At 36.7% G+C, this 12558-nt stretch overlaps 1 protein-coding gene across 4 annotated transcripts in view; it reads right to left on the reverse strand.

Annotated features, from left to right (window-relative positions):
- CDK17 (cyclin dependent kinase 17) overlaps positions 1-12558 on the reverse strand; it is a 116018-nt gene that overhangs the window by 43414 nt on the left and 60046 nt on the right. For all 4 annotated transcript variants that reach the window (XM_031000594.3, XM_063694223.1, XM_055357438.1 and 1 more), the window contains one exon: positions 6723-6869. In XM_031000594.3, the coding sequence (XP_030856454.1) occupies positions 6723-6840 (118 nt within the window). In that variant the 5' untranslated portion in view covers positions 6841-6869. The remainder of the gene's footprint in view (positions 1-6722; positions 6870-12558) is intronic.

A 12558-nucleotide genomic window follows, 5' to 3' on the forward strand; every position in this document is an offset into this window, starting at 1 on the left:
TGTTAGGAACCAGGCCAAGAGGTGAGCAGCTGGCAAGTGAGCAAAGCTTCATCTGTATTTACAGCCACTCCCCACTGCTCACATTACTGCCTGAGCTCCACCTCCTGTCAGATCAGTGGCGGCATTGATTCTCATAGGAGTACTAAACCTGTTGTGAACTGTGCATGCGAGGGATCTAGGTTGCATGCTCCTTATGATAATCTAATGCCTGATAATCTGTCACTGTCTCCCATCACCTTCAGATGGGACCATCTAGTTGTAGGAAGACAAAGGCAGGGCTCTTACTGATTGTACATTATGGTGAGTTATGTAATTATTTCATTATATATTACAACATAATAATAATAGAAATAAAGGGCACAATAAATATAATATGCTTGAATCATCCTGAAACCATCCCCCCAACCTCAGTCTGTGAAAAAACTGTCTTCCACAAAACTGGTCCCTGATGCCAGAAAGGTTGGGGACCACTGATACAGATGACTATCATAATCATGAGTTTGTAAAAGTTATTTATGTGGTAAAAAATAGGAAGCTACAATGGTGGGGGTTGGGGGCAGGGAGGAGACAACAGGAAAGTAAAGGAGAGAAAAGAATTGGGGACAATGCCTAGATTTTTAGTTTTAGTAACTGGTTAAGTGAGCAAAGTTTGAGTAGAGGCAGATTTTGGAGAAAGGAAATCAAGAATTCTGATTTGGTCATGTGAAGTCTAAGATTCCCATTACACATCCATGTGGAGAAGACAAGACGGCATTTAAATATGAATCTAGAGATCCAGATGAAGATCCTAACTGGAGATTCAGACTTAGGAGTAGTCAACATATACATGGTAGCTGAAATTGTAGGGTTGGAGGAGGTCGCCCAAGGAGAGGGTATAGACAGAGAAGAGATTGCGGCCCATGAGAGAGCCACAATAAAATACAATAAAATATTCTAACACTTCCAGATCTTGAAACTAATTAACTGGCCAATTCAATAAGATAATAACACTCTGTATTTTAAAAAGTAATGGAAACCTTGGCGACAATATGCTAAGGGAAATAAGTCAGACACAAAAGGACAAATATTATATGGTTCCACTCATATGAGGTACCTAGAATAGGCAAATTCATAGACAGTAGAATGGTGGTTACCAGGGGCTGGGGAGAGGAGGGAATGTGGAGGTATTGTTTAATGGGTACAGAGTTTCAGTTTGGGATGATGAAAAAGTTATAGACATGGGTAGCAGTGATGGTTACGCAATGTAAATAGACACGTATTTAATGCTGCTGAACTGTATACTTCAAAATGTTAAACTTTGTATTATATATATTTTACCATAACTTTTAAAAAGTAATAGAAATCTATATGAAAAATTGCAGATCTTTTATACTCTATAATTTGTTTGTTCCAAGTAAGGATTTCCAATGATTTTTACCACCACAACATGATAATCATTATGATTCCACTAAGAAACGTTATTTGGCATCTTATTTATCTAGATCTTTTCATTACGTGAACTATGATCAGGAACATGCAATTTCATAGCCCAACTTGTAGCCTAAGTCATTCCCTCCTCTCAAACCTGCTCTTTTAAACATTATTACTAGCCTGATCCCATTCTAGATCCTACATATATCCAATGGAGTTTATGCCTTCAGCGTCAACCTTTCAAGGAACTTGTGCTATTTGTAGGAGTTAGTCCTCCTTAAACTCCCTATGTTATCCACTGTTGTAAAAAACAGTTACTGTTATGATGTAACCACAAACTGTCGAAGACAAACTGTCACAGCTAACATGTAAGAGATCAGCAAGATAAAGAAACCTAGGTGAAAGACAGAGGCTCACAATATCCATAAAACTGGAATTTGTTGACTCCAAACTTGACAAATTGCTCCAGTGTACAAACGGAGCTGTTAAGAATGAGAATTTGGAATATCAGGAAAACCAGGTCATTTTAATCTTTGCTTTTTGGTGTTACTTCTAATCCTAAATAATCATGATAAGTGACATTCTGTTAGGTTTATCTGACTACACTTCTTGGGAACATGTACATTAGCTGAAGAATTTCAGTCGGTCAAGAAGTCTCGAGTAGTATATGTGCAATAAAACATAATTTTACCTTTCTACAACTGTGATTTATTCTCTTCCTCACATTTAAATTGTCACCTATTCTCATCAAATTCAATAATCTCAATATATCGTCCCATTACAAGAAAAAATAAGTTCAAGGCTATGTAAACACAAGATTCTGAAATATAACTTTCTGTGATAAGTCTTAAAATAGAATTAAGACTTATCAAACATCTGTTCTGCTGCAGTGACAGCAAAAAAAAAAAAGACATCAAATACATTGAGTGTTTATGAGGGAAAGCTGAAGCTCAGATGAACTAAATTTTTTATTGAGATGAAATTCTTATAACATTAACCATTTTAAAGTATACAATTCAGTGGCATTTTATATACTTACAATGTGGTACAACCATCACCTCTCTGTGTTCCAAAACATTTTCATATTGCTAAAGGAGATCCCATACACAATAACCAGTCACTCCTCAATCTTTTCTCCCTATCAACCTCTGGAAACCACTAATCTACTTTTTGTCTCTATGGATTTACCTATTCTGGATACTTCATATAAATGGAATCATAGAGTATTTTGGGTCTGGCTCCTTTCAGTTTTCAAAGTTCATCTATGCTATAGCACATAGCGCTTCATTCATTTATGTATTGAATAATATTCCATTCTATGGACAGACCACATTCTGTTTATCCATTCATCTGTTGATGGGCATCTGGGTTGTTTCCACCTTAGCTGTTGTGAATAGTGCTGCTACAAATATAAATATTTGTGTACAAGACTTTGATTACCTGTTTCAATTATTTGGGGTATATTCCTAGGAATAGAATTGTTGGGTCATATAGTAAGTCTATGTTTAACTTTTTGAAGAACTGAGGTAAATTAATTTTTGACAGGTGTGTTTGTTTGTTTTTGAGATGCAGTCTAGCTCTGTCACCCAGGCTGGAATGCAGGGGTGCCATCTCGGCTCCCTGCAACCTCCGCCTCCTGGGTTCAAGCAATTCTCCTGCCTCCTGAGCAGGTGGGGGACTACAGGCGTGCGCCACCACGTTCCATTAATTTTTGTATTTTTAGTAGAGACGGGGTTTCACCGTGTTGGCCAGGCTAGTCTAGAACTCCTTACCTCCAGTGATCTGCCCACCTCGGCCTCCCCAAAGTGCTGGGATTACAGGCATAAGCCTGGTACCATGCTTGGCCTTGACAGGTTTTTAAAAATTGAACATTAAACACTTCTCAGTTAGTAAAAAGAAAACTGATGGGCTCAAAATTCTTTTTCTTCCAGGCACTACAGAAAAAAATATTTTGTACATTTCAGTTTGTAAATTTTTCTGCAAAAAGTTTATTTCACATTTAGGGAAAGGTGTATTGAGTTAAGGCCAGAATCCTTAAATGAACCAAATTTGCAAACTTTCAACTTTTTTTTTTTAACATACTGAATACAAATTCAGTATTCATCATTCCTTGGGTTCAACCCACCTGTCAATGTGCAAACATACTAGTTTCTATAAATAGACAAAGTAATGTGAATTATAGATTTATAACTGAGTTAAAAACCTTCATATATGACTCAGTTATCAAAATAAGAGAGATAATATTTCATTTGGGATATTCTATTCTATTTGGATAGAGGTAGAGCACGCATGAGTGAGATTATGGGTATAAGTATAACCAAACGCATCATACCCATAATTTCTCCAACATGTTTATAGTATTACCCCCAATTAATGTGTTCTGGATCTAGAGTATGCATGAGAGCCATGTGCCTAGATATGCAAGAGTAATAGGACTGTGATCATGCCTGTGACTAATCAAGAGACAAGTGATCAAAAATTGGTCCAAAGGCAGTTTATTCAGGGAAATTATAAACTACTGTTATGTGCCATGTGACGTTTCAGACAATGACAGACATCATATACAACAGTGGTCTCGTAAGATTATAATGGACCTGAAAAACTCCTATAGCCTAGTGATGCCAGTGATGCCATACCCGCTGTAACATAGTAGCACAATGCATTTCCTTTTCTATGTTTAGATATACTTAGATACACAAACACCATTGTGTTACAACTACCTACAGTATTCAGTACCATAATACACTGTACAGGTTTGTAGCCTATAAGTAACAGATTGTACCATGTAGGCTAGGTGTGTAGTAAGCTATACTACCTAGTTTTGATATACTCTGATGTTTGCACAATGATGAAATGGCCTAATAACGTATCTCTCAGAATGCATCCCCACTGTTAAGCAATGCATGACTGTATATTCCTCCTACTCCTTCAGCTAGCATTATGCTACTATTTGGCATTAAAGCTCACTTTTGCTTCATAAACTGCTTACATTGTATGTGAGAAGATAACTTTAAAAGTATATACGTGTCATTCATTATGCTATATTCTCTGTATTCTGGCATGGACTGTGTCTGTGTATGTGACCTGTCTAACAGCTTTTATACTCTAAAATATGTTCCACAAGAAAAGAATGTGTTGGAATCAGCTATCAGGCACTGACAGGTGACCAAAAACGTGTAGAATCTCTGTGAAAGCTGTTGGTGAAATCCATGTGCTATTACAGAGAGAAAATAAGCATAGTAGATTATGGTAGCCTATGCTACTAGCAATCTTTGTAACCCAAGAGGAATCAATGTCTCTTATGACGTCTTGAAGTATTACTTCAAGGTCAAGGAGAAACTCAATAGATCGCCTATTTGCCCTTATTTACTACCTATTAAAAGTTACTACTGTAATAAAATAAGTTTTAAAAAACATATACAACTTGAGAAAACAAATATTTTTAATCTTTCACCATTTGTTAAAAACAAAGCATGTTTTATGATAGTTAATACCAAAATATTCTAGAAAATATGCAATTGGTCTAAAATATTAGCTAAAACATACGTTCATTTTCTTTGACTCATACCTTTTCTTTAGGAAAAGAGGATTGTCTTGTAGTCAAATACTAAAAATATGTCCCAGAAACCATCCACTAAGATACATACTGTGTTTATTTTATTCCTGATCATCATTGGCAAACACATTGGCAAGACCCTTCTATCCTAAGAGTAGGCACACTGCACTTCCCACCAAAAATTCAATGGGGGGGTCCCACCAAAAATTCAATGAGGGGGTCTAAAAGAGAATTAAGGATTTTGCTCTGTGTATCTAGAATAGGTCCTCTGGCAAGAGGAACAACAGTAAAATCATGATGTTTGAGATTTGACCCAAATGTACAATTTTCCCCTCCTACATATAATTATATCCAAATTATTATATTAAATTTCCTACTGAGCCCATCCCTCTCTCCTCCCCACCATGACAAAAACAAAACAAGGCCGGGCGTGGTGGCTCACACCTGTAATCCCAGCACTTTGGGAGGTCGAGGCAAGCAGATCACTTGAGGTCAGGAGTTCAAGACTAGCCTGGTCAACATGGTGAAACCCCAACCCCATCCCTACTAAAAATAATAAAAAACTTAGCTGGGCATGGTGGCCCATGCCTGTAATCCCAGCTACTCAGGAGGCTGAGGCAGGAGAATCACTTGAACCCAGGAGGTGGAGGTTGCAGTGAGCCAACATTGTGCCACTGCACTCCGGCCTGGGCAGCAGAGCGAGACTGTCTCAAAAAAAAAAAAGGGTAGATGTTATCAAGGAAAACCTTAACAAATGAATGAAAGGGTCCTTGCAGAACCGTAGCATTGTTATAGACTCTGAAGTGAAGAAACCTGGGTTCTAAAGTACTGGTTCTGGAGCTGGGTAACCTTGAGCAAATAATGACCCTTCTGAGTAAAGGAAATAAGAAAACTGAAGCCTGGGTAGAATAAACGGCTTAGCCAGTCATCAACTAGGAAGTGTTTAAGTGTATCCAAAATCCAAACCTATGACTTTAAAAAGTCCAGAGCCCACTCCACCATACCTTTCCCTCTCTCAAAACATAAGTATGTGCATTCTAGTGGAAGGGGTAAGGGTGTCCATGCTTTCCAGCCACTGCCACAAATCTCTAACAGCAGAATTTCAGGCACAGGTAAGGAAGATCTGCCAGATACTCTGCACATCATGACACATTGAAAGCCAGTCACGTAAGTTCCTTCCCGGTTACTACTATGACATCCCTAGGGCTATTTCAGATTTGAATATGTAGCCTTCCTCTAGAAATTTCACCAGGATTTTGTATTTAACACACTTAACAAGCTCTTTTTATTTTAACATCTGGATACTACTACTTTATGTTGTAAAAAGCACTGTCAAATGCATGAAACATTATGAAACTGATGAAGCCACAAACAGAAATTTCACAGACTTCCTATGCACTTTTAAGCTGTATTAACTTGGGTTATAAGAATAAAAAAATATTAATAGCTATTTAACAATCAAGGTAATATTATAAAATGCATTCTTATTTAAGAACTAGTGAAAAATGGAAGGATATGTGGAATAGAACAATTCATCAGGGTTTGAGACCAGGTATTGTAATGTTGGAGTGAGAGGGAAATATTCCAGTTAGTAACCAAACAAAAGTTATATAGTCTTCAATTTCCTAAGAAACCATGGAATGAGACAGAAATAAACAAAGGGAAGCTATTATGAACTTATCTAAAAAGTAAATTTACATTCTATTCATAAAGTAATTAAAAGGAGGAAGCATCTCCCCCTATGCCAAATATTTACCATTATCCTTGCTGCTGTTTTCTTCAATAGTCATTTGTTCAGCCAATTCAGACAATGATTCATCAATAGTCTGGCTTCCTCGGAGTGTGAGGGATAGCCTTCTCTTAAATTTTTTCATCCTATCAATTGAATGCGGCTTGAAAAATCCTGAAAGAAAAGAATAAACACAAAACTAAAGCTATAAATATTTTACCACTAAAGAAAAATACCACCTGGGTTTACTGGAAATCTTTAAAATAGGAATATAATGAGGAATTCTCACTTCTGCCAAACATCACCAAATCCAACCCCTTTTTTAAAAAGATTCACCTACTCCGAACAATGCTGTATTTATTTGGCATCATCAGAAGAGCAGGAATTCCATGTAACTAAAGAGTGGGACTTTAAGCATCACAAATAAGTTTAGAAGGATTGGAAATTTTCTTAAAATGTGTATTTTAAAAACCATTATAGTAAAATATCAACGTTATTTTGATGCTTAGGTTCCATAACATAAATATCAATCATTATATTGGAACCAGTCAGTGATATCTTCAGATATAACAGGGAGGTGGGTGAGGTAATGGAGGAAGACAAAGAACAATGTTTGACAATTAAACAGCTCCAACAAGAAATTTTCCTTTTTACGCTCTTACACAGCCAGTACATTAGAGTTTGGTTTTGTTTTTACTTGTTAGGCTTTCAAGTGTCTCTTTCATCCTAAGAGAACCAAGCTTTAGAAGGAAGAAACAAAAGCCAAATTAGCAGGTACTGAATGCCTGCCACACAGCAGACACTTTCGTATCTCTAATTGTGTCTTCCTAATTCTGAAAGGTAAAGTATACTATCCCATTTTCACACATGAGGAAACATGCTCAAAGAAGTTCCCTGACTCATGTCAAACAAATAAATGACAGAACTGAGATTTAAAACCAGAATTACCATTTACTTTTTCCTTCACACTTTAACATCTTTGAAATCAGAATGTATCTCACAATTAATGTGATGTCAAAATGTAACTGACAGTATTTTTTCTTACAGGTACATAAATTAATGGTATAATTCATAGTAGAGTCTTGGATATGATGAAACAAGGTACTTATGCCAAACCCAAATTCTTGACCCACAATTTCCTTTCTAACTTGGTATTTCTATGATGAGCTGGCTTACCAGATTGCCATGCACCCTATAACCATTATCTCAACCAACTAAGAGTAAGGGCCGTACAACTCCTCTATGTTAAAGTACAGGGGTTTTACCATCCAGCTCCAGATATCTATTTTATATCTGTAAATGTTTTGCTTATTTTCTCATTCTAAGGATTTATTCTAAGTAACTGAGTTTACTGAACAGGTAATCTATGCATATTAGTTATAGAATAATTTATTTTTGCTTAAAAGCTGGGGGGGAGGTATCACAAATAAACATAAGTAATAATTTTATATTTTACTACTTTCATATTATATACATATTATATTTTAAAATAGAAACCAGCTGGGCATAGTAGCTCATGCTTGTAATCCTGGCATATTGGGAGGCCAAGGCAGGAGGATCTCTTGGGGTCAGGAGGTTAAGACCAGCCTGGAAAACAGTGAGAATTTGTCTCTACTGAAAAAACAAAGAAAATTAGCCAGGCATGGTGGCATCTGCCTGTATGCCCAGCTACTCAGGAGACTGGGGTGGGAGGATCACTTTGAGCCCAGGAATTTGAGGCTGCAGTGAGCTACAAATGTGCCACTGCACTCCAGCCTGAGTGAAAGAATAAGATGCTCTCTCTTAAATAATGTTTTTTAATAATTTTTTTAAAATCCACTAAAATAAAAATACCAAAAAATACTAAATACACATGAAAATAGCAAGAGTTGCGATTGCACTTTAATAAGGACTCTTTTCACCCACACGCTCTAAAATAAGAGACATACTTTGGTGAGATATTGAAAAGTTTCTATTCCTTAGCTCAGTTTAAAGTCGAGTTTATGCCTAATGTTTTCTACTAACATATCCTCCAGTTCACAAATCCTCTTTTCAGCTGTGTCTAATCTGCAGTTAAACCCATCTGTTGTGCTCTTAGTTTTAGTTACTATATTTTTCAGCTCTAGAATTTCCATTTGACTCCTTCCTGCAGGTGCCAGTTCTCTAGTGAAATTCTCCACCTCAGCATCTATTTTCATGAACCGAATACAGTATTTTAAAGCCCCTGCTTTTAACTCCAAAGTCTGAACAATCTATCGATCTGTTTCTCTTGTCAATTTTCTTCTCTTGATCTTTTTGTATGCTTAGTAATTTTTTATTGTATGTAAGACATTGTGAGTTATCATATGCATATGTATACAGAAAAAACGTAGAGCCTCCAGATGATGTTACCTTCCTCCAGAAAGGATTTAATTTTTATTTTTTTAACAGTCTCTGTAGGAGCAGACTGATGCAATCCAATTGGGACTGAGCTGACTTGAGACTGAGTTTCAGACACTACAAAGATTGGTAGGCCTCTGATTTGTCCTCACTCTATGGTGTGGCTCTTCAACAGATTTCAACTGTAAACCTACGGCCAGAACAACAAAACAACAAACTATTGAAAGCTCCATTCAACTTCCTCAGTCATTTTTTGCTCATCTCTTATGCCTTGCTCAGCTTTTATCTTCTTACCCCCAATAGCTTAAGAGTTGGACAATGGATCAAGAGGAAAACCAGCACAGAGTGTGTCTGTCTCCCTTTTCTCCTGAATCCTGACTCTTCAAGTGTTGATTCACTGAGAAGCTTTACAATGCCTTCAAAATGATTTTTTCCCCCAGCATTTCTGGTTTTCAGCAGTTTTAGTCTGTTACAAGTTACTCCATCATAGGCAGAAATGGAGGTTTTGATGTGGATTAGATGAGATAATATATGCACTTCCCAAGCAAAGGAGAAAGTAAACCATGAAGTTCATTCCAATTAAGAAACCTGTTAATTGTAGGGTTACTCTAAATGCTATTCTTTACTTCTGATAGTCAACCTTTATAGCTCTACCTTGACAGTCAGTAACTCATGCCATTTGTTTAAACACACTAGATATTTAAGTTGTACTGAGCTATTGCCACTCTCATCTACCCTTTGTTTCTGTAAGACTTTACACTACTTTACACTAGAGACATCTTCCTTTGTTAGGCTCCCAAATCACCCTGTGCAGTAAAGAAATAACTAGGGAGGCTTGGGGTACTCTAACTCTGCACATTCTGAAAAAAGCACTAGTCTGTGAGAGGCTCCTGGGAGATAACCTCCGAGCCCTTGGAATATCCTGCCTGATAAGAGTGTCTCTACATAACTGAGACCTTGGATCATATCAGATAATCTATATAAACAATATGAATTATGGTTAATGCTTGTTTTTGTATGCCTGGGGCTCTGGCCCACACTATATCAGTTTGATTTCTTAGGTGAGGAAGGACCTGCAGGAGAGGCTGGAGACTGAGTAACTAAAGTCAGTCATATGAGCACTCCATGCCTATCTAATAGATCCACAGTAATTTTCTTGCACAAGACTCAGGTGAACTTCCCTGGTTGAAGCTCTTTGCATGTTGTCATAGCCCATGCAACTCCACTGGAAGAAGGCAAATGAAAGCTCACATCTGGATCCTCTTGGACTTCAAGCTACATACCTTTTCCCTTTGTTGATTTTCATCTGCATCTTTTAGCCATAAGAAATCATAACCATGAGTTTAACAGCTTTTCTCTTAAGTTCTATGAGTCCTTTGAGCAAATCATCAAGCATGATGGGTTGGTCTTGGGGATTCCCAACGCACACTCCAAGAAATCTACGTGCCCCAACAAAAAGTCCTAAGAGATGGTAGCTCATAACTACCAACATTTCGGACTCCAACTTTTTCAAACACAGGCATCTAGTCACTAATTTTTGTATTTTTAGTAGAGACAGAGTTTTGCCATGTTGACCAGGCTGATCTTGAACTCCCAGCCTCAAGTGATCCGCTCACCTCGGCCTCTCAAAGTGCTGGGATTACAGGCATGAGACACTGCACTTGGCCCTCAACATGTTATTAATATAATAGTTATTAACTTTTTTTTTGGTGAGGGATAATAAATATTATTGTCTGAAGCCACTAAGGTTTTTTTTTTAATTTTTAAAAAAGTTGTAAAATACACGTAACAGAATTCACTATCTTTACCATTTTTAAGTGCAGTTTCAGTGGTATTTATTTCATATTGTTCTGCATCTACCACCATTTTCCATCTCCAGAATTCATTTCATCTTGCAAGATGTAAACTCTGTACCCATTAAAGAATAAATTCCCATTCCTGTCCTTCCCCCAGCCCCTGGCAACCAAAGTCCACTGTGTATTTTATAGTTGCATTATCCAACTATACAGACATCACCACTTCAGAATCTTGCCACACCATTTTTGAATGACCCTTTTGCTATTTTACTGACCACGGGACCTGCCTATTGTTCTGGATGACAAATAAGGACAAAAATAACAAAGTATTATAGAAATGTTATTACAGAATTAATTCACATAACAGTAACATTCTGTAACACAGAATAACTATAAATGGATTCAGTATCTATTACAGCACAGAACTGAGCTATCCAAAACTGTAGCCAACAGCAGGCTAATAAGCACTTGAAAAGTATGTAGTCCAAACTGAGTTGTGCTGCAACTGTAAAATACACAGTGGACTTTGGTTGCCAGGGGCTGGGGGAAGGACAGGAATGGGAAGTTACTCTTTAATGGGTACAGAGTTTACATCTTGCAAGATGAAATGAATTCTGGAGATGGAAAATGGTGATAGATGCAGAACAATATGAAATAAATACCACTGAACTGCACTTAAAAATGGTAAAGATAGTGAATTTTGCTATGTGTATTTTACAACTTTTTTAAAAATTAAAAAAAAAACCTTAGTGGCTTCAGACAATAACATTTATTATCCCTCACCAAAAAAAAGTTAATAACTATTATATTAATAACATGTTGAGGGCCAAGCGCAGTGTCTCATGCCTGTAATCCCAGCACTTTGAGAGGCCGAGGTGAGCGGATCACTTGAGGCTGGGAGTTCAAGATCAGCCTGGTCAACATGGCAAAACTCCGTCTCTACTAAAAATATAAAAATTAGCCAGGCATGGTGGTGCACGCCTGTAATCCTAGCTACTTGGGCTGAGGCATAAGAATCACTTGATCCCAGGGGGCAGAGGTTGCAGTAGCTAGGATCGTGTCACTGCACTCCACCCTGGGTGACAGAGTGAGACTCTGTCTCAATCAATCAATCAATCAATAAAATAAAATAAAATAAAATAATGTTGAAAAATATTTTAGATGTTTGATTAAGTAAAAAAATCACCAAAATTAACTCTGCCTTTTAAAAAGTTTTCAAAAAATATGCCTACAAAAATCTTAAAAATTACATATGGGGTGCACATTACATTTCTACTGGACAATGCTGACATAGAGCATTTTATATGCTCTATGTCAGCATGGTTTTAAGAGAGTCTAAGAGAAAAAAATAGAATCACATAAACCTTAACCTTTTCTTCATATAGTGCATTTGAACAATATATCAGGGGACATTCTATGCGCTTCTAACTCAGAATAATACGCATGGCACTTATTTCATCATCAAAGAGTGAAGAAAATCCTGGTCTATAAAGTAATTTTAACTATACTTATTTTATATTCTGTCAGGAGTAAGAAAGATATTTCTAATTCATAAAAGCAAGAGAAAAATACTTATAAAGCTAAACCTTACTATAAAATTTTCAAATAAAATCACATCTTCAAATTGTTCCTATTTTTAATCTGTGGTATAATAGTAAAATTTTAATTAAGTTACAGTGATTTGTAAACACAGATAATAAAGAATTTCA

Source organism: Gorilla gorilla, chromosome 10 (genome assembly GCF_029281585.2).
Source record: "Gorilla gorilla gorilla isolate KB3781 chromosome 10, NHGRI_mGorGor1-v2.1_pri, whole genome shotgun sequence".
In the NCBI taxonomy this organism is placed as follows: Eukaryota; Metazoa; Chordata; class Mammalia; order Primates; family Hominidae; genus Gorilla; species Gorilla gorilla.